This window comes from Ostrea edulis, chromosome 5 (genome assembly GCF_947568905.1).
Source record: "Ostrea edulis chromosome 5, xbOstEdul1.1, whole genome shotgun sequence".
Taxonomy (NCBI): domain Eukaryota; kingdom Metazoa; phylum Mollusca; class Bivalvia; order Ostreida; family Ostreidae; genus Ostrea; species Ostrea edulis.
In genome coordinates this window covers 65,331,546-65,354,408 of record NC_079168.1, presented here as the reverse complement: position 1 = coordinate 65,354,408, position 22,863 = coordinate 65,331,546, and the positions used below count along the sequence as shown (strand labels likewise).

Below are 22,863 nucleotides of genomic sequence, written 5' to 3'. Positions count from 1 at the left end.
CTGATATTTTACATGTTTTCACTCTTTCTCTTTACATCTTCCTGCAGCTGTTTAATTCCCCCTTTGAATGGTCTTTTCGTCTCCGCTGAGTACATCAGTTTGCGGTTCGGTGTTAGTTTCTGTCTGTTCTGTTTCAGTTACGACATTCAAACCAATTGATGTTCTCATAGGTATATTCCACAGTTGATCTCGGTGATGTATCTTGTAGTCCCTACTCCCTACAGGTATAACTGTGACCAGTGTCGGAAGGCCTATACAAGAGTTATAACTCTCTGTAAATAACAGCACATGTACGGTCTTGTGTGTTTGTTCACTTCACCTGTGATGACGCCTTACTCATGCAGTTCTCCACGTGTCTGCTCTTTGTTTGGCTGGCCTGCTGTTTGTTTGGCTGGTATGTGATAATATCCTTTACAGGTCTGCTGTTTGCTTGGCTGACCTGCTGTTTGTTTGTCTGGTGTGTGCTGATATCCTTTACAGGCCTCCTGTTTGTTTGGCTGGTCTGTGATAATATCCTTTACAGGCCTGCTGTTTGTTTGGCTGGTGTGTGCTGATATCCTTTACAGTCCTCCTGTTTGTTTGGCTAGTCTGTGATAATATCCTTTACAGGCCTGCTGTTTGTTGGCTGGTGTGTGCTGATATCCTTTACAGGCCTCCTGTTTGTTTGGCTGGTCTGTGATAATATCCTTTACAGGCCTGCTGTTTGTTTGTCTGGTGTGTGCTAATATCCTTTACAGGCCTGCTGTTTGTTTGTCTGGTCTGTGCTGATATCCTTTACAGACCTGCTGTTTGCTTGGCTGGCCTGCTGTTTGTTTGGCTTGTGTGTGCTCATATCCTTTACAGGCCAGCTGTTTGTTTGGCTGATCTGTGATAATATCCTTCACAGGCCTGCTGTTTGTTTGGTTCGTGTGTGCTGATATCATTCTCTTGCATTCCCTTATGTACCTGCTGTTTGTTTGCTTGGTTATGCCGACATCTTTCTTCTGTAGTCCCACAACATCCTTCTTCTGTAGTCCCACGACATCCTTCTTCTGTAGTCTCACGGCATCCTTATTCTGTAGTCCCACGACATCCTTCTTTTTTCTTCTGTAGTCTCACAACATCCTTCTGCTGTAGTTCCACGACATCCTTCTGCTGTAGTTCCACGACATCCTTCTTCTGTAGTCCCACGACATCCTTCTACTACAGTCTCTCGACATCCTTCTTCTGTAGTCCCACGACATCCTTCTTCTGTAGTCCCACAACATCCTTCCTTCTTCTGTAGTCCCACGACATCCTTTTCTGTAGTCCCACGACATCCTTCTTCTGTAGTCCCACAACATCCTTCTTCTGTAGTCCCACGACATCCTTCTTCTGTAGTCCCACGACATCCTTCCTTCTTCTGTAGTCCCACGACATCCTTCTCTGTAGTCTCACAACATCCTTCTTCTGTAGTCTCACAACATCCTTCTTCTGTAGTCCCACAACATCCTTCTGCTGTAGTCCCACAACATCCTTCTGCTGTAGTCCCACGACATCCTTCTGCTGTAGTTCTTGCAAGCTATTGTTTGTTTGGTTGCACTGTGATTCTTTCTCTTTCAGCTCTTTGCAGATCAGCAGCTCATGCCATGGCCGACGTAAATATTGGTAACATTTGTTTCTTCACCAAACACTCGGCATTTAAAAGTGAAGGTGACGTACGGTTCTCTCGGATATTCAGTAAGAGCCAACACTGCTACATGTACGATCTTTTTAAACTGCCAAGCATAGGTCCATATTTATAGCCCTTCACGTCTCAATATGAATGAAAACTAATTATTACCGGGATTTTTATGCCCCCGAGATCGAAGATCGGTAGGAAGATCGTTTTTGTCCTGTCTGTCATTCTGTCTGAAACTTGCAAATAACCTTTGAACAGCAAGTGCTAGAGCTTTGATATTTCACATGAGTATTCCTTGTGACAAGACCTTTCCGTGGGTACCAACATTTTATAACCCTGTGACCTTGACCTTAAAGTGTGACCTACTTTTAAAAAAATGAAATTGGTCATAACTTCGAAATGGTAAATATGTGATCTTTCATATTGCGCTTGAGCATTTCTTGTGACAAGATCTTTCTACCGGTACCAAGATATTTGTCCTTGTGACATTAGCCATCTTTGGAATTGGCCATTATCGGGGGCATTTGTGTTTCACAAGCACATCTTGTTGAAGTGTGAAAAGGGTTGTTGCAGGTTAGAAGCTTGGGATTTTCCTGTAATTTCGGTAGTTTCAAGTTTCACCCCCCCCTTCCGTGAATAAAACAAGAGTTTTTTTTGTTTTGTTTTTAAACCCAGCATTTATTCAGTTGTCACAATCCTTGTATTTTGAGATTGCTTTCCATTTTCAAAGTAAACGTATTATGAACAAAATTTAATGAATTTATATTTCATTAATAATCATCTATTTATTCATTTATTCATCTATCATCTCTATTTCATTATTTTTATTTAATTGCCTCTTTGTGTGTCATAGTGATGATAGACAATTAAATTCATGTTATATCAGTATATAAGATCAAAAAGATTTAAAACAAGAATTATTGTAACGTTGAAAACTTGTTTTTTTTTTTTTTTTATTCAAAACATTCATTTCCAAGTTATATGCTCGGCCGGTCTTTAGCCTAACCTTGATAGTATTATTTACTTCCGGTAAACACAAAAACTCACCAAAATATTGGATGCTATATTTTTAGTCAAGAGAAATGACGATCTGTGGTCTCGCGAATATTGAAATTGATGGTGACAGCAAAGAAATATCTGTATTTTGTAAACATGAATTGCCACAAACGGGATCTAAAATCATAGGCGCTGTTTCTGTTCTGTTTGTTCAACCACCTGTTTTAACAGAGCAGTGCAAAAATTCTCAAACCCACCGACAAAGTAAGACTATCACGAATATTAAATGAAATTACAATATGAGTTTCAAATGTTTGGGAGCGAGTGAAAACGACACTTAAAAGATCATTTCTCTGTTGGGACTGGCATTAGTGTGGGTAGTTGTACATATAAAATTATAAATCTGTGTATGCTGCCGATGCCTTTATGTTTGCACACGGTGAAATTGCCTTTACATATACATATATAAGGGGTAATAAGAGCAACAAAATCGCTCCAAGAAACTAATGAAGTGCGATTGAAACAGGAGTGTTTGTCTCTTAAACTGGTTTAGTTCCCCTTCTGTCGGGTGTAGCTACAAGTACACAAGTAGTTTGAGCTGTGTGCTGACGTATTAAAGGTGTTGGTTGGTCAGTTGATTATGATGGGTGTTGATTTACCTGGTGTCTATTTCTGTTACTGGAACTCCATATTGTTCAAACCTCAGTTTGGAGGAATTGTTTGACTTAATTAACTTCAAACTTTTATATATTTGCAGGCTTTACTGGAGCTGATAAATTTGGAGAATATCATGGACAAACAGGTCATAATGGTCAACCAGATATTGTATATAATCACAGTGAGAAGTTGAGGGTACCATCATCCTTGTCGGTTATTAGTATTCCATTTGCCGAATTACTCGAAAAACATTTCTCCCAGCCACAAAATTCTGAGAAGAGTATAGAACATCAGAGTGGTTCGGATGTAGAGCATCAGCAGTTTAGCCATAACGATCAAAACCTTTCAAAAGAGGACACCCTCACAGCTAGAAAAGTTATAGTAGACCTGAGTGGAGAATTGTCTCTTCCAGAGACTGATACTAATGTCGGGCAACGTGTTGAAGACAGTCCAGCAGAAAAAATGACGAAAATGAAACCGCAGACAAGCTCTAATCCCAGTGTTCAATCTGTACGCCAAAAGTTCATGCATAACCAAAAGTCTATGAAGGTGCAAAACAATCCATGTACTTCAAGAATGATATCCCTATCCCGCCTGCCAGGTCAGGCTGAAAGATTCCAGACGAGTGACCGAGAGTCGAGTTCATCGTCATACTCCCACAATATACAACGGTCATCACACCATTATTCCTCCCAAAGAAATTCCAGGTCGATTATCCTGAAGCGTAGAGGATTTGATTTGCATTGTTTTGTGTGCCATCAAGTTCTAGAAACATATAGACAAGTGGGAGAACATTGTAGGTTACATAATCTGAGACAACAGTGCCCAGTATGCAAAGCCAAATTTTCAGCCACCTCCAATATGAAAAGACATTGTTTAGGACACTTTAGTCATGCATTTTATCCGTGTTCTTTCTGCAAGGCCACCTTTAGAAGAAAAGATAATCTCCGAACACATATGCTAAGACATTTGCAAAGGGGCAATAAAAGTAAAAATGCTGAAAGTAAGGGGGATAAGTCAAATTGTCCAGAAGTGGCAAACCCATCGGATGATGGAGATGCTGCAGATAAAGTAGTGGCTGAACAGTTTTGTGAAATAGTAGAAAATATGGAAAGTTCTGATCCAGGACCACAGGAATATGCTGGGGTTGTAAGCATGTCAGTGAAGCAAGAAAAGGCATCTGAAGATGAGAAAGAAATAAACGAAACTCCTGCCGAGAACATGCAGGAAGAATCTAGTAATCCCATAGATGTAGATCAGGATATTGAAGATGGAAATCCGATAGAGGAGGGAAGGATTGTCAGCTACAACTGCAGTTCTTGTGGATTGAAATTCTCTGACGTACAAAGCATAAGAAAACATGTAATTAGGCACCATGCTGAACAAATCAATCCAGGGACCAATGAAGAAGAAGAAGTTAACATGTACCTGCCACTTAGTCAATCTGAACTGTACCAAGCACCAGAAGTAGAGCATGCCTTAGCTGATGATCATTCTCTGTCCCTAGTACCAGATACTGCAGCAGACAATGACCTAGCAATGGCAAGCAACAGAATTTTATTTTCTAACCAAGGTTATAACCTTAGTGATGTTATTGACATTGAAAATTTAAGTCAGATGTCAAATAGTGATGTAAGTCAGAGCACAGTTACCTCAGAGCAGGCTTCATGTGCAGGCATGAACTCGTTAAGTGAACCTGCTTCATTAAATATGCCAACATCCTCTGGTCATCCAAAACGTGGCGTCCTTGGGTCAACAGCGCTGATCTGCAGTATATGTCAGCAATACCTACAGTCGGGAGACTCCATTATGGAGCACCAAACCTTGCACACTAATGTGATGGGAAGGGCACTTTGGTGTGTAGTTTGTGGCACCCGTTTCAGTTCTAAGGATTGTTTACGCCGTCATGTTTACAATCATATGGGCACTCGCTTTAAATGTCCTATGTGTTCAAGTGTATATAGTAGGAAAGATAATTTGAAGAAACATGTCAAAGATGTCCATCATTATCATTATGACAAAAATGGAAGTATAAGGCCATTAGTACAATTTCAGGAATGATGATATCCAGGGAACTATTCATCGTTGCTAGCCATGCTTACTGAGTTTGGGAGTACCTTGTGTGAACAGAGACAGTAGGCAAGGTTTGCGACGATGGGAAATACTCTACTTATTTGTATTTTTTTCACATAGATACATTTTATATAAGATTTCTTCCCATTATTTTCATATCTATCTATATATATTTTTTTCAGTAGTAAGCCTACGATTTTGCTGTTTTATAGTGTTTTATTTCTCAAGAAGATTAAAAATAAAATGGAGCCAAATCTTTATACAATAGTTCCATCTATGAAAGTCAATTTAAAATGATATTTATAAATACCTTTTTTTGTAGTAAATGTTATTGGTATTATTACTGTGAAGCATTGCTCTATCAAAAGTTTGGGTTTGTGAGGTAGGAGTGTATACATCTTATTTATTATGGTAGAGGCAGACAAAGGAAAAGAGATGTAGGGTTTATTAATCATCGAATGTTCTTTAATTAGTCACAAACATAATGTTTCTAATGTGAAAAAATGACAAGCAGACAACACAGTGTTTGCTGCTACCTTTTGTTTCAGCATTTAACATGCTATATGGAACTCCAGTTATTACTGTATGTGCTATAATTATTTTTATCAAAATGTTGTAGCAAGGAGAATATACCAATCTCATGAATGTAAGATGGTAATATAAAATACATGGTTTTAGTAAATAAAGTAAACTTAAAAATCTTCATATGAAGTATGGGACTAGGGCCATAATTTAAGGTAGCTTACTACACTAAAGCTCATTCTCTGTATGACACCATGTCACAAGGTGGCGATTTAAATGTTTTGTGAAATTATTTGTATTGATCGATTTGTTTGTTTACCATCATAGCTCAGTGGTTAAAGCATTGGGCTGGTGAACTGCAGATCTTGAGTTCAAATCCGGCAGAGTCTTTTGTTCATATGTGTTAAAATAAATTTTTGAAAATCATATTTTTAACCAAATTTACTTTCTGCCTTTTTGACATATATATTTACTTATATATAGTTTATGATTAAATCCATTCATACTGATTTGAGAAACTATTTCAGGGTGTAGTGAGCCACCTTCATGTTTCTTTCTTTTATATATAGAAATATATATATACATTGATTATTTTTTTCAGCTCGATGGATTTATTAGTATATTACCGTATCCAAGTTTATGAATATTTTTATTTGTATAGATCATACATTTGGCCAATGATTTGTTAATTTATGTACAAGTGTTTTATACTCTTTAATGATTCCAATAAATTATTTGTGCTATATGTACTGTAGTTGTTTTCTTTTAAATAAATCTTAGCTTGAATTGGAACTTCTGCGGTTATCGTTATAGGTTCTTTAATTAGTTTAGATCAGAGTTTCCGGTTTGAAAAAATGACTCGAAGACAACACGATGTTTGCAGGTTCCTTTTGTTTCAGCACTTCGGGAAGCAGGCGTCTATTGTTGGAAAATATTTACTACAAAAATCTATGTGTCATCTTCAATTAATAGCAACAGAATTAAATATAGAAACCGAACAGGTAAGAAAACTGAGCATTTCCGAATTGTTGCATCACCAATCTGAATCTTGACAAACTTTTATCATGTTATGAAAGCTAACGCCAGTTGTGAGTTTTCAATTCTATTGAGGCTTAAAAAACAAAAGCTAGCCTAAAATTTATTGATGAGAGCTGCCTTGCATTGATGGCAGTTTAATGCCACTGCGAGGAAGAATCTTGAACAGGTTGGGAACACTTCCCCTATAGCGAGATATTCTCGCTAAAACGCTATTATCCCTCTCTAGCGAGAATAAATATATCGCGTACAACAGAGAAAAACACCCGCGGAGTACATCTTTTCGTGATTCACGTGAAAAGAAGAAAAAATGCTAAAATGTCTGATACTTCTGCAAATATATAAATCAAAACAAAAACACTCACGATGTGTATTGGATTTCAGACTGCTTCCCTCTTACGCAGCAACTTTGATATGAGATTTCTTGACTTTGTTGTCAATTTCATAGAATCAATTCGCATCATGTTGAGTGTGTGTCGCACTTATTCAGCGTTGCACGGGATTTTCCATTATTTTCAATAAAGATGCCAAAACACCTGTTTATGGTAATGTTTATTTCTCGCTAAAGAGGGATAATCACGTTTTAGCGAGAATATCTCGCTGTAGGGGTAGTGTTCCCAACCTGTTGAAATCGACATACATTACATAATTAAGTAAAGTAGATTGGCCCCTATCTAATTAAAACTGAATTATCAGTAAGTATTCTTTAGCGGTCATGCAGACGTATTCAATCGCTGTTCGCCAGAATGCTCAAATGGTAGAGCACCTGATGAGAGATTCAGGGAGCCAGTGTTTGAATCCCAATCTGATCCCTTGCATTTACTTTGTTACATTTGGTCCTGTAGTATATATAAAGGACAGAGTCCCACTGAATTCCAACCCATGTTCATACTGGCTCTCAGTTTTCAGTGTAGTTCCAAAATAACAAGAAAGAAACGCAGTTTTTAATTTATTAAATGAAAATATGCATTTAGAAGTTTATAATAAATACATTTTCTAACCCCCCGTAACTGAACATAGAAGTAGTATATTCAATAGAAATGAGTGAAGAAAAAGTATTACTTTGAAATGACCGAGAAAAGAAAGCTTGGTCCGAAGACCAACAAAGAAAGGCCCTGAGTTTTTAGTAAACGGCCAAATTTATAGGGCTCAGAACAATGGAATTTAAGTTACAATAGAAGATACTTGCGATAAAATAAGAATGACTTGGGGTAAGCATAAAACAACCTGTAAAAATGTTCAGTTGACTACATTCCCATAGACCAGCCTCTAGCCTTGGCTGAGATTTGGCTCAGCTAGATATTTGGACTGGCACCATTACTGAATCTCGGAGCATTCCTTCATATTTCGTGTCTTAAAATTTACACAGTTTGGATTTGGCTGGTCCTTGCAATTAAATGTGTAACTAGGTGACACTGCATTTCGCTTCAAAAAGTAATTTAACTGTTAAACTAACTCTCTATCACTAATATGTCTTGCAGTGTGAAGTGTTTGAGGGCGAAGCAAAAAGTATATTGGCATCTATAAATTCTATATCCATAACAGTAACAAAAAACATCCCAAAGTTAGCACCTAACACTTTGTCAAAGCATCCTCCTAACTTTAATTGACATTTGATCTGCCTGTTCATTGAACACAGGAAACATAATGCAATTGATGTAAACAGTGCATTGTTATGTCATATTCAGCATCGGTTTTTAGCAAATTCACAAACATAGGAGACATGGTACTTGTTATCACGTTAATTGAGAAGTGATTATATATGTGATTAAGAAAATAAGATTTACATGCTTTTACGGATTTTATGTAACATCTCAGAATGACATGAACTTGTGTACACGAGATTCAATAGGGAGAAATACATGTCCACACGCTAGTATTCGAATTGATGCTATTGGGACCAAAATTTTTAAGTTCCGTAGGTATGGTTTAATTTTTCATTAGTTTTCTATATTTTCCTTTTAAACATGTATAAACCTGTTACCTACAGGGAGAGCTCCGATCTCAAGGCCTTTTTGGGCAGTGAGGGTTTCACCCTCTATGATACGTACGAGCAACGCAATGTGATACAATAAGAATTCCATGTATTTAATTACTTCCCGAATACGTATCATTTACTTAGTTTGTGTATCAGTCTAATTTGGGTGATGAAACTATGTATGAGAAACTTACTGAGCAGTCCAGGGTTGGCAAAAAAGTGGTCAATATGAGTATTGACCGGGCCGGTGGTCAATACTGGTTAAAACCGGTCAATATTGGTCAATACTGGTCGATTGAAGATTATTTGGTCATTATAGTCTGTGTTATTTTTTAAATGTTGAAGTGACCATTATGGTACATGTAAATACTGTAATTCATAACATGCACTATCAGTTTATAATATACTTATAAGTCATAATATTAAATAAATGATGTACAAATGACTCTGTTGAATTGGGGAAGATATGAAAGTTTCTGTTCAAATTCCTTAGTTTAACAAGAACCAGCTATAAGTATTGTTTCATCAATCTTCATTTTAACTGTTGAATAAACATTTGAGGGGGTGGGTTGGTGATGTTTTCATAACAATAACAGGCACACTGGTCATCTCTGGTCCCAGCCAATGTTTATTAACACCTGTCCACTCTGCTTCCTGGGCTCAGGTAATGTCCAGCTACCTTTTATTCTTAATCTGTCCAGGTACATGTATTAAGAGGTCTGCATGTCTCCAATCGTCAAGCTATGCTATAGAACTGTGACCCTCTGGTAGGTACTGAAGATATTTCGGTCAGTTTCAGCAAACCAAATATGTTAAACTTATGAAATTACATTTGATTATCTAATGAAAAATATTAATCAACAATTGATCCATATAGTGAAAAGACTTAATTTATCTTTATCTTTGCAAGAAATGTACAAAAATATGAAAATGGACAGTTTAAATTACAATTGACCAGTATTGACCACTTGGAGGGTATTGACCGGGACTGTTAAAACCACTGGTTAAAACCGGGGGCAGTTTTAACCACCCAACCCTGCTGAGCACATTCAATTATGTAGTGATGAATAGTTGTCCCACTCCTGCATGTAAACAAGCAGTTTCGTCCCTTACTATGTACGAGAGTTCTCCAGGGAAATAACTCAGATGTATCTCGAAACTGGTTACTATAATTCTATAAAATTGAAATGTAATGCTTGGACCTTTAATTTCTGGTGTTGAAATTGGGCCACACCCATTATATGAAGAAGAAAAAAACCCAACCCTATACAGTTGAAAAGTCTTGACACAAATGTAGTGAAGTGAATGTATTCAGAATTGTTTGGTCTTGAGATGGAAATGTAAATTTATGGAGATATAAGACCTGAATAATTGACAGAAAAAGTTGAGGCATAAATGAATCTAAAGTTTTTATAATAGGTTGGTCTGAACTTATTCTGATCTTTCCCAAAGTCTCTTTTCCAAAAAAGCTACAGTTCTGCTGCTAGAAGCATTCCTTTGGAGGGTTTTTGTCCATATCTTAGTATCACAGATTGTCTTTTACCAGGAGTGGAAACTTGTGAAATTATGAGCCAGTTACATGTACAGGCTGGCTACACTCAAAAGTAGCCAACCCTGTTCAAAATATGCCAGTCCTGATTTTCATTTTTATTAATTTACATGAATGAATTTACTAATAAAGTTTATACCTGAGATTTGTTGTACACTGACTGTTAAAATTAGCTCGATCTCCAGGCTATCGTATGAAATTTTATGCTTGCCAGTCTGAGAAATAGGGCAGGTCGGGTGGGCATTAATTTCCAACCACAAACCCATTGTGGTACACATCCTCACTAGCCAAGGATGCCAGCATCTTCACACTTGGCTGATTTAGAAATGTGCTGGCATCTATATACGGTCAAAGAAATAATTCAAGGTTTGAAATTGTTACAGGTGAAGAAGATTTTGTGCATTCTAATTCAGCAAAATATAGTGACATTTGAACAGCACAAAAAGGGTTTCATTGAATATTCAATCAAGAAAGACGAGATATTAAACCGGTTATGGTTTCCAAAGTACATTTACTGTGCCAAGACTTTGTATGGCGATGCAGCTGAACTTTTACTTGAAGAAATCTTGCAAAGAGGGCAAGTTCAAATGTCAAAAGTTGTGGAGGTGGTGATGCAAAGATTTAATGAGGCACTTGAAACTTCAGGTATGACACATGATAAACTCATATTAAACATAATGTGAGTATTTTTATCATGGTATATTAAAATGACAAGGGGAGGTAATAAGCTGAAGAATTTTTAACATTTTGCATATGCTCCTAGATATTGAGAGAACATAGCTAAAACAATTTAGAATCAAATTATGTCTGGTTTATTTGAATGTCAATGAGTGTTTATTTTTTGAAAACTACTCTGACTAAACACATTATAATGAGCAAATTAATGTATGTTAATGCATTATTGAAGAAAATTGGGTTCACTTTGTGCATATATATAAAAGGTTTTTTTTTTCAGTACAAAATTATAATTTTTTTTTTTTAATATATATATTTGAATGAAAAGAGCCATAATAATTACAACTATGTACTTTATGACATCATAATGGCAAACTAGTGTGAAAACTATGTCATAGTTGTAGATCTTAAATCATGTCATTCCCACAAAATATTTTTAATACTGAAAAGTGAACTACATCAATGTGTTTTAGTAAAACTCATGGTTTATTATCATTGTGTAGGAAAACCCAAAATTTCAGAGAACTTTGTGTCTGAAAAGTTTTCTAACTTAGTGAAGACACACTTTCTACAAAGATGTCTGGATCCAGTGAAATCTGCTTCCAATAAAGTGATAGGTCTGGAGATGATAGTACCAGAGGAGTCCTTGTACAGATTGCCAGGTAAGTGACCACACAGAGGAATCCTTGTACAGATTGCCAGGTAAGTGACCACACAGAAGAATCGTTGTACAGATTGCCAGGTAAGTGACCACACAGAGGAATCGTTGTACAGATTGCCAGGTAAGTGACCACACAGAAGAATCATTGTACAGATTGCCAGGTAAGTGACCACACAGAGGAATCGTTGTACAGATTGCCAGGTAAGTGACCACACAGAAGAATCGTTGTACAGATTGCCAGGTAAGTGACCACACAGAGGAATCCTTGTACAGATTGCCAGGTAAGTGACCACACAGAAGAATCGTTGTACAGATTGCCAGGTAAGTGACCACACAGAGGAATCCTTGTACAGATTGCCAGGTAAGTGACCACACAGAAGAATCATTGTACAGATTGCCAGGTAAGTGACCACACAGAGGAATCGTTGTACAGATTGCCAGGTAAGTGACCACACAGAAGAATCGTTGTACAGATTGCCAGGTAAGTGACCACACAGAAGAATCGTTGTACAGATTGCCAGGTAAGTGACCACACAGAAGAATCGTTGTACAGATTGCCAGGTAAGTGACCACACAGAGGAATCCTTGTACAGATTGCCAGGTAAGTGACCACACAGAAGAATCATTGTACAGATTGCCAGGTAAGTGACCACACAGAGGAATCGTTGTACAGATTGCCAGGTAAGTGACCACACAGAAGAATCGTTGTACAGATTGCCAGGTAAGTGACCACACAGAAGAATCGTTGTACAGATTGCCAGGTAAGTGACCACACAGAAGAATCGTTGTACAGATTACCAGGTAGTCCTGATTTAATCCTTGTACAGTTTGTCAGATAGTTCTGACTTTCTCTGTATGATTACTGTATATACTCGCCTATAAGTCGGTTCACCTTTAGTCAGTTGTATAGTTTTTAGGTTATTTTGGAGGGAATTGCCACTGACCCATCTATAATTCGGTCTAACTTTTTTAAAAAATCAGTTGATAATTTCAAATAAATTTCATATCAATGCTCTTATGTATTTATCTGTGTTCCAATAATATTTTGTGATATGACAGTGATATTTTATTTTCATTCTCAACAAATTAAACACTTACTATTTTGTTTATTTCGTCCTTGTTTTTATTGTTTAAAAAATACTAGGCTATACATTACGCCGTCCAGAAAAATACTAATCTTAGGACACTCCTATAAGTTGGACATAGAGTTTTGGACCAAAATTCAACTCCAAAACATCCGACTTATAGGCGAGCATACAGTCTATGCGAAAGACGTCGGACCTAACTGATGTGCAGTGCCTCAGGTCCGATGTGTCATTTTTTACACCGGACCGGAATGTCCGATGTCTCAGTATCCGGTTTTAAGCTTTATTATTTTGACGGGGAGTCATTTAAATGTTTGTTATAAGTAAAAAATATCACACAAATCCAGATACGTAAATGAATGTGATTAAACCGCAAGGGGCGTCTAAAGTATTATGCGGGAGGGATCCCAGGTATAGTATAATAAATAAGATTTCCTTGGTTTTGCATTTTCACGTGTTTCACTTTATTACATTAGGTTTTTCAGTCTGACAAAATTTGGTTCGGTCCGGTGTGTTCATTGATTACACAGGACCGAATGTCCTGTGTGGTCCAAAAAACTTTCGCATAGACTGGAGCATATACGGTATGGATATAGTACGTACATGTAATACATTATTTGCTAAAATTTGTTTCTTTGTTTACTGAAATATTTCTTCAGTATTTAGATAGCCTGCACAAGTATATCATTTTGATAACAACCAAAAGATCAAATTATGAAAAATGCTGTTTCTCAAGTACTATTATCCTGTGCAAGAGAGGAAATAGTAACAGGACTGTTTGTGTGTGTGTATGTGTGTATAACGTTGAGCTTATAGACATTCTACCAACTACATTTTTTGCTCAATTGATTTCCTTCTTCACATGCAGCTTGTTATCAAGAGAGGAAGAACCCATTGATTTTGGGGTCAAAATGTCAAGATCACTTCAGCACTTCATGGGAAAATCTTGCAGACACTCTACAGGCCACATATTTGTTCTATTGATTTCATACTTCACTATTAGCTTTGTTATCAAGAGAAGAACTTTAATGATTTTGGGATCAAAAGGTCATAGGTCAAGGTCACTAACAGACTTCATAGAAAAAGCTTGAATACACTCATTGCAAGGGAATATGTCCCACCTTGCAGAGCTTTTATTAGGGCTTTCCACCTTCCTGTGGAAAGTCCTATTGATATTGTTCTGTTTATTATTATTTGTCTTCTTTTCTTTCCGCCGCGAGAAGCTTTTGACATCTTAAGACTTATCGAAAAACAATGTTGTCCATCCTATTCGACATCTTGACATTTGACCCTGCGTAACTGAACTTTGACCTTTAACGAACTTGGAGGACTTTACGCGAAAAACCCTTGTTATCGGTTCTTCTCGAAAACCGTGAATGATAGGAGCATCCGACCTTTTCCAGAACATAGAGGTGACTTGGTCCAATTGACATGGGAATTCAACCCAAGGATTCGAGGACCCTTTCAGGAAGTTAGTACCCCTCGTGTTTTACGGTTTCTGCGTAAGAAATTGTCGACTCCTAAAGCATTCGTCGTAGAGACACCGAACCCACTGGAACGGGTCGGGTGACCTTGACCTTGAAAAATAGGTCAAGGTCAAAGGTCATCCCAAAAGACCAGAAAATGGCACTTTTTATACCCTCTTTCCCGCTTCAGATAGCAGTAAAATACCACATGGGTCAGCATGGAATTCTGGACGGGTCTCCGTATCACGAATGACAACTCTCAATTTTGACCCCTCTGCAAACTGTGGCGACGCGCGTTGAAAACCTTGTTATCGCTACTCCTCCAGAACCGAAAGTCGTAGAGACACGAAACTTTCGCTGAGGAGTTCCCAGTGAAACTCCCTTGCAGTGAGAAGTAACCCAAAGGGAACCGGAACCCCTTGAGCAGAGTTATTGCCCCTGCAAATCTACGATATCGTTATTTAAGCTTCTAACTTGGACAGGAATAGACCTAGAGACACGGGAGCACTTGCAAGAAGACCGATGACCTTGACCTTCAAAAGGAGGTCAAGGTCACACACATCCCGGTGCGAGTCCGTGGTGGTCCACAATACAACACAACAGAACTTGCGGTCTCTCGGCACGTCCTCCTAAAAGCACACTATATCCATGCACATTGACGCCTGTCCTACGTTCAAAGACACATAAAAACAACAAGAAAACCCTTAAAATTCCTTTATTTATTGTCTTTGGATGTTACGGCCTTTAAACAATGGCTTTCGTGGCCCTAAACAGTTTATAATTCACTTGGACTTGTTTGTTATTAAGAAAGTCAGTCTGGTGTAGTGGTAGAGAGTCTGTCGCCATGATGGAAGTTAAGCAACATTCATCGTGACGAGTAGTTGGATGGGTGACCGTCGGAAGTGTTTTTTTTTCCTTTTTTTTCTTCTTCCTTTTAAAGGATTTAGGCGTTGTCCGGTTAGGCGATAAAAGTGAAAAAGTATTAAAGTTGAAAATGATTTGAAAATGAATTTTCAAGAAAAAGCACTGAAAAGGTGGAAAGTTCTCTAATTGTTCGCGAACAATTAGGATTACTAGTTATATTTGTTATGCTGTTTACCAAATAAATTTTTATTAGATCTGTCTAGAAAGAGGAAAAAGTCACATGATGATGGTCCACCAGCCAAAAGATCAAAGTTGGAGGAAGAGGTAAATATTACCTTACTGTCGAAAAGTCACTAATATAAATTGCATTTATTTTGCAAATGGTGTAAATTTCCTTGTTTTCATGGTGTTAACATATCAATGAATTTAGCCCCCCCCCCCCCCTCAAGAATGGTGAATTACATAGAGTGAATGACCAATACACCAGTTTCGAGATACGAACTCTTCTGTGTAGGAGGTGCATTTAGTGGAACTTTGAATGACTAAGTGGGACAGAGTGGACCTACAGTCAGTGAGAAAAATGATGAAATGTATTAAAAGCGGCTTCTCTTTTAATATGTAAATGTGGGAAATACAAAATAATATCGAAAGAAATGTTTTCCTAAAGTGGAAAAATAAAAGCAATGTCATATTTGCAAGTAATGTCTTTGATATGGTACTTATGACCAATGAAATAACGTGATATGATAAGAATTTTTGTATTTAATTACTCCCTAAATACTTATAACTTACTTAGTTAGTGTATCAGTCGAATTCGGGTGATCTAACAGTGTAAGAGAAACTTACTGAGTACATTCACTTACGCAGTGATGAATATTAGTCCAACCCCCGCGTGTAAACTAATTGTTTCGTGCCTCACTATACACGAGAGTTCTCCAAAGGGAAATAACTCGGGTGTATCTCGAAACCGGCGTATTCTCGGGTACACACAGAGCCGAGAGCATGCATTTTTTTAAAACTACCAAAACTGTGTAATGGACTGTAAAGTATTTGGTTTATTTTCATGATAAATCTGAAAAAGATTTGATTACAGTTGAACAGTATCTCAAACACTGATATCTTGAATACCATGGATATGTCAATTTACAGAAGTGAATTGGAAGTTCCAACCACTTATTCTTTAAGTATTTTACCCTTGATATCTTGAGTCCTTGGATATCTCGAAGTTTTTTTGGTCCCATCTCGAGATAATGAGGTTTGACTGTACCATAAAATACTCATTATATATTTTTGTAATCAAATTTTCATAATGATTTACATGCAGTGACATGTGATATTTACAGATAATTATTTTTTTTCAAAGAAAAAAGCTAATAGGAAAATAACAAGAGTGTCAATACAAGAAATATCAAAGGTGGTTGCTAAATCTATATAGTGAATACAAGAAATATCAAAGGTGGTTTATAAATCTATATAGTGAGTACAAGAAATATCAAAGGTAGTTGATAAATCTATATAGTGAGTACAAGAAATATCAAAGGTGGTTGATAAATCTATATAGTGAGTACAAGAAATATCAAAGGTGGTTGATAAATCTATATAGTGAGTACAAGAAATATCAAAGGTGGTTGATAAATCTATATAGTGAGTACAAGAAATATCAAAGGTGGTTGATAAATCTATATAGTGAGTACAAGAAATATCAAAGGTAGTTGATAAATCTATATAGTGAGTACAAGAAATATCAAAGGTAGTTGATAAATCTATATAGTGAGTACAAGAAAAATAAGAGGTAGTAGATGAATGTACATATCGAGTAAAGATGACTGAGTAGAAATGTTGAAAGCCTGATAATGCTATGATTAATTCTCTGCATTATGCACACTGCTGACACCTCTGTGTTAGGGTTATTTGTTTCTTCATGATTGAATAAAACTCATATTCTTGTGTGGAATGAAACACCCCACAAAATGAACTGGTCTAGTCGCGTGATGATTGAATTAATACATATTAGTAAATTGTCTGGTAGGACCCAGGCGATGACGGGGGCGATGGAATTTTTTGGAGAGTGAACTGTGACAGGTTCCGTGGACACTTCCGTGACCAGGCCATGGTGCAGGCCATCTCTAACAAGATTGATCGGGTGAGTCCCCAGCGGTGCGCTATATAAACAGCATTTACAGCTCTGTCCTGAAATGAATGATGTCACTGAGGGCTTCTCCTCTGTTGTAGAATGCTGGAGAGGTACTAAGGACTCTGCTGCGGGTCAGTGAAGTGAAGACTCCGGGCTTGGCCACGGTCACTACTCCTATATCTGCTACTGAGGTATCTACAAAATTAACTCCAGTACAGAAGATCTCGTCTCAAGTGGATACTCCCAGTACCAAATAATCACGTTTAGTTTAGGACTGTAGATTATGTAATTGTACAATCCTGTGTGCAAAAATGTTTAGTGTCCTCATTAAAGAAGGAATTTGTATGATATGACCTTTTTTTAATCTACAGTAAATTGTCATATACATGTAATTGATTGGTATGAATGTATTCTACCAATGCTTACAAAACTTTTTGAGCATAATATATTTTATAACAGAATTCAAATATTTAGGTCAGAGATTAATGATGAAATGCATGTGGTATGAAATACATGTATTACATTATATGAGATCTGGATTGGATAAGTTGCACTGTATGTCACAGTCAGGGGAATGAGAGAGTATTTCCTGTGTTCTCTCACATAATGTTACCAGTCTCCTAGAATAGGTATAATGTTTGTCAAATACACATACTTTTCTTGTTCTTCTTAGATATTTAATGCTTTGCCTAAAGACTTCATGACACGCCCCCTGTTAGAGACATACTTATCTCTTATCTGCGATGACTCCGTGAGTAAAAAAAAATATGTGTTTAAGTAAGTTGTGATTGGTAATAAATCTCATTTTGTGAGGAAGAAGGTATTTAAAATTGCACATTGAATTGATTCATTGTAGTGGGTCAATCATTGATTTTTCTAAAAGTAGGATTGATGTGTAATTTATGACAATATTGGCATTCTGAGTTTGAAATTAACAAAAGAAATTACTTGTATGTAGGCAATAGAAAGAAAGGAGAGAAAACATTTGTATTATTGATGCCTTTGTTGTCTAATGATGTCTGTTGGATTACCCCACTGATAGAGCTAATGTCTGCTGTGTTTTCCAGACCAATTTCCTGTCTCGTGTCGGGGACAGCGGAGGAGGAATGTACTCTGTCAGTATCCTTACTGTAACCACACAATGTACATCTCGTCCATAATTCACACCCGTAAATACACAAACTCTATTTCTTACTGTAATCACACAATGTACATCTCGTCCATAATTCACACCCGTAAGTACACAAACTTTATTTCTTACTGTAATCACACAAAATACATCTCATCAATAATTCACACCCGTAAATACATAAACTTTATTTCTTACTGTAGTCACACAAGGTACATCTCGTCAATAATTCACACCCGTAAATACACAAACTTTATTTCTTACTGTAATCACACAACTTACACCTCGTCAATAATTCACACCCCTAGATACACAAACTTTATTTCTTACTGTAATCACACAAAATACATCTCGTCAATAATTTACACCCGTAAATACACAAACTTTGTTTCAGCATATATTCATTCATTCTGGGAAGATTGTCCCCAAATAATACTAGGGTATACGGTGATTATCTCATCAGAGTGGCTTGGGATCTACAGATATGTAATGGTATCTTATGAATTATTTGTTTCACTTCAAAGAACTTGTGCAAGGTAACATGTACTTGAAAAATGTTTTCAATAATAAAGACAGTTTGTGAAGTTTTATTTCATATGAACTGAAGTAGTGGTTAAGTGCATGAATGAATTTCCACAGTTTAGACAATAAGGAATAGTCCCACGGGTTTGAATCCTTGACAATCTTATACATGTATCAAGTCCTTACCCAGCTGGCCAAAGCTCACATCGAGTCTGTAGTGCAGGAAAGGTAACTCATGCTTATTTATGACATATCGAAATTTTGCAATTTTTGTGACCAATTTAACACAACAAAATAGACATGCAAAAATTGTCATTGAATACTTACCCGATTGAATTCCATTTAAACAGGAATTTAAGATATTATCATAAGTTACTCAATATTCACAAACAGGAGGATTTTGATTTAATACACCTGGTATTACTCATAGTTTATTGCAAATTATATATCCTACAGGTTTGGTTCCAAATGTCTTAGGATTTTTAGAGTATTACTTCTGAAAAAGCATCTGGAACAAAAGCAAGTATGTATAGAGAATTAAGACAGGTTTTATTTTAACCAATTGGTTTTTAATACGATCGTCATGGGTTTTTACTAAAGGACTCCATTCCAGATAGAAGATTTTGTCATGATTTCTGCAAAAGAAGCGAAGGATCTGCTTTATACATTATTCTCCGAGAACTTCATTACCACGACTGTACGTTTACTGAATTGCACATTATCTGCTCTGTAGGTTTTACTAAATTGTACATTATTCCCTCAGTAGTTTTACTAGACAGTCTCTACGTCATCCCCTCAGTAAGTTTTGATGAATTGCTTGTAAATCAATGCATCACATCTTAGATTTCTTGAGATATTGTATTGCGATAAAAGTTTCAAAAGATTTGTAACATTCAATGTTACAATAAAGATGAAACAATTATTGGGAATTATTTTTAATATATTCATGCAATATTTTTAGGAAATATCTAAAACTCCTGACCACGCCCCCTCCAGAACATACTACCTCTTTACAGTCAACATTCATGATGCGGCGTCAGTAGTACTGGACAGGTGTTACAAGGTAAATCTATTGTTCTATAAGTGTTATAAGGTAAATCAGTTGTAGTATAGGTGTTATAAGGTAAATCAGTTGTAGTATAGGTGTTATAATGTAAATCAGTTGTAGTATAGGTGTTATAAGGTAAATCAGTTGTAGTATAGGTGTTATAATGTAAATCAGTTGTACTACAGGTGTTACAAGGTAAATCAGTTGTAGTATAGGTGTTACAAGGCTTTGTACAGTGCTATGTTTCTTGATTACAGGCTTTGTACAACACTATGTTCTTTGATTGCAAGCTTTGTACAATGCTATGTTCTTTGATTGTAGGCTTTGTACAATGCTATGTTCTTTGATTGCAGGCTTTGTACAACACTATGTTCTTTGATTGTAGGCTTTGTACAACACTATGTTCTTTGATTGCAGGCTTTGTACAATGCTATGTTCTTTGATTGTAGGCTTTGTACAATATGTTCTTTGATTGTAGGCTTTGTACAATGCTATGTTCTTTGATTGCAGGCTTTGTACAACACTATGTTCTTTGATTGCAGGCTTTGTACAACACTATGTTCTTTGATTGTAGGCTTTGTACAATGCTATGGTGAAGAAGGAGACAGAAGTCAATGAGCACAGGTAATCTTGGATTTTATCACAATCCTTCTTCAAGTTTTTTGTTTAGCTCAGCTGAGCCGAAGGCTCAAGTGAGCTTTTCTGATCAAAATTTGTCCATTGTCTGTCATTGTCAGCGTAAACTTTTCACATTTACATCTTCTTCTCCAGAACCACTGGGCCAATTTCAACCAAACTTGGTACAAAGCATCCTTGGGTCATGGGCTTTCAATTTTTTTCAAATGGAGGGTGATGCCCCCCTTCAAAGGGGAGATAATCACAAAAATGCAAAAATAGGGTTGGGTCATTTAAAAATTTTCTTCTCACGAACCACTTGGCCAGAGAAGCTGAAATGTACTCAAAAGCTTCCTGACATAGTGCAGATTCAAGTTTGTTCAAATCATGGTCCCTAGGGGTAGGTTGGGGCCACAATAGGGGATCAAAGTTTTACATCGGAATAAATAGGGAAAATCTTTAAGGAAAATCTTCTCAAGAACCACTGGGCCAAAAAAGCTGAGATTTACATGAAAGCTTCCTGACATAGTGCAGATTAAAGTTTGTAAAATCATGCCCCCCCCCCCCCCCCCCCCCCGGGAGTAGGATGGGGCCACAATAGGTAATCAAAATTTTACATACTAATATATAGAAAAAATCTATTACAATCTTCTTCTCAAGAACCATTGGACCAAAGAAGTTTACATTAGCATGGAAGCTTCCTGACATAGTGCAGATTCAAAGTTGTAAAATTCATGGCCCCAGGGGATAGGATGGGGCCACAATAGGGTACCAAAGATTTACATGCCAATATATAGAAAAAATCTTTAAAAATCTTCTTCCCAAGAACCAGGAAAGTAGAAATTTACATGAAAGTGTCCTGACATTGTGCAGATTCAAGTTTGTTCAAATCTTGGCCCCCAGGGGTAGGATGGGACCACAATAGGGGATTAAATTTTTACATACAAATATATAGAGAAAACCTTTAAAAATCTTCTTCTCAAGAACGAAGTTTACATTTACATGAAAGCTTTCTGACATAGTGCAGATTCAAGTTTGTAAAAATCATGGCTCCCGGGAGTAGGGTGGGGCCACAATAGGGACCAAAGTTTTACATGTGATCTTTAAGTATGGGCCAAGGTGACTCAGGTGAGCGATGTGGCCCATGGGCCTCTTAGATTTTTTTTTTTTTTTTTTTTGGTCATTATTAGCAGATTTGTTTGAATGACTTGTTTGTAAATTATAAATTTCTTAATAAATAGATAACAGGATACAAATACATCCTTCCGTACAAGGTGATTAGGAAGTGGTATTTTTCTTACCTTAATCATGTACAGTTGAACTTCATTATCTCGAACATCAATATTTCGAATTCCGTGGATATGTCAAAAGTGAGTTGGAGGTCAACTACATTTTCTTTATATATTTTAACCTTTATCTTGAACCCTCGATTATCTCAGAAGTATTTTATCGGCCCCATTCAGTTTGAGATAACAAGGTTTGACTGTAAATTCCTGGTTATATACATGTACATTGTACTTTTCAATCACTAAATTTTGTGGGGTCTCAATTCTCATGGATATCGTGGGTACCTGTATCCCATGAATTTCAGACCGCGAGGAAATGCACAATTTTTACAATATTTCAATGTACAAAACTATCCGTGAAATTTGTCCCCCACGAATTTGAATGATTCCTCAGTATGAAGGCTGTACTGTGTGGGCCTCGTTAAGACTGATGCTTCAACTGAAAGTGAAGAATATCCAACATTTCACTGTACACAAATCTGTTATCATTATTTCGTTGTAGACGTTTGTTGGATAAACAAGAGAGAATGGAGGCCATTGCTGCCTCGGTGGAAGACGCCGACCAGCGAGAGGAGATCCTAACAACCATAACCCCTGCAGAACAGGAGCAAATCAACAAAGTCCGACGCAGCATTCAAATGTAAGGCATGCACCAAAAAAATTAACAGTAGTGTGGAAGTACATTATTATTAGAATACAGTGTAGTTACACATGTAAATAATGATGATAAAACTCTTAATAATGATATTCCGGAATACATGATGCCAAATAAATGTTGTTGATTTCTTTCAGGTTGGACCAAAGTGAATTGCAAATCTGTGAAGGCATATTTATTTTGGAAACATATCTATTATATTGCAAACAAAGACAGAAGGACAAATGATCATAAAAATTATTTTAATAAAGAAGTTTTGTTTTTATTTACTGTA

General features: G+C 36.8%; 3 protein-coding genes across 3 annotated transcripts; 2 read left to right on the top strand and 1 right to left on the bottom strand.

The window, feature by feature from the left end:
* Positions 1 to 1,039: 1,039 nt before the first annotated feature.
* On the bottom strand, positions 1,040 to 1,864 carry LOC125651068 (papilin-like). Its single transcript, XM_048879663.2, has 2 exons — positions 1,802 to 1,864; positions 1,040 to 1,540 (listed from the first exon to the last, which is right to left on the bottom strand). The coding sequence occupies exons 1-2, from the start codon at positions 1,862 to 1,864 to the stop codon at positions 1,040 to 1,042; spliced, it is 564 nt and encodes a 187-aa protein (XP_048735620.1).
* A 252-nt stretch (positions 1,865 to 2,116) lies between these two features.
* On the top strand, positions 2,117 to 6,632 carry LOC125649611 (zinc finger protein 236-like). Its single transcript, XM_048877271.2, has 2 exons — positions 2,117 to 2,899; positions 3,393 to 6,632. Exons 1-2 carry the CDS (start codon positions 2,722 to 2,724, stop codon positions 5,351 to 5,353), a joined length of 2,139 nt encoding a protein of 712 aa, XP_048733228.1. The 5' UTR covers positions 2,117 to 2,721; the 3' UTR covers positions 5,354 to 6,632.
* An 85-nt stretch (positions 6,633 to 6,717) lies between these two features.
* On the top strand, positions 6,718 to 22,854 carry LOC125649613 (DNA-directed RNA polymerase III subunit RPC3-like). The gene is made up of 15 exons (XM_056165145.1): positions 6,718 to 6,888; positions 10,833 to 11,094; positions 11,628 to 11,786; positions 15,454 to 15,524; positions 17,230 to 17,343; positions 17,433 to 17,525; positions 18,008 to 18,085; positions 18,402 to 18,455; positions 19,155 to 19,213; positions 19,442 to 19,508; positions 19,599 to 19,682; positions 19,947 to 20,048; positions 20,608 to 20,657; positions 22,437 to 22,574; positions 22,727 to 22,854. The coding sequence occupies exons 1-15, from the start codon at positions 6,742 to 6,744 to the stop codon at positions 22,815 to 22,817; spliced, it is 1,569 nt and encodes a 522-aa protein (XP_056021120.1). The 5' UTR covers positions 6,718 to 6,741; the 3' UTR covers positions 22,818 to 22,854.
* Positions 22,855 to 22,863: the final 9 nt, after the last annotated feature.

Bases quoted from the DNA above. Each gene is read 5' to 3' on its own strand.
- LOC125651068 (XM_048879663.2), bottom strand. From the start codon at position 1,864: ATGACAGACAGGACAAAAACGATCTTCCTACCGATCTTCGATCTCGGG. The intron at 1,541-1,801 runs GTAATAATTAGT...AACAAACAATAG, and splicing joins TCGGGGGCATAAAAATCCCG to CTTGCAAGAACTACAGCAGA.
- LOC125649611 (XM_048877271.2), top strand. From the start codon at position 2,722: ATGACGATCTGTGGTCTCGCGAATATTGAAATTGATGGTGACAGCAAA. The intron at 2,900-3,392 runs GTAAGACTATCA...ATATATTTGCAG, and splicing joins TTCTCAAACCCACCGACAAA to GCTTTACTGGAGCTGATAAA.
- LOC125649613 (XM_056165145.1), top strand. From the start codon at position 6,742: ATGACTCGAAGACAACACGATGTTTGCAGGTTCCTTTTGTTTCAGCAC. The intron at 17,526-18,007 runs GTATCTACAAAA...TGTTCTTCTTAG, and splicing joins CTCCTATATCTGCTACTGAG to ATATTTAATGCTTTGCCTAA. The intron at 18,456-19,154 runs ATCCTTACTGTA...ACAATCTTATAC, and splicing joins GAGGAATGTACTCTGTCAGT to ATGTATCAAGTCCTTACCCA.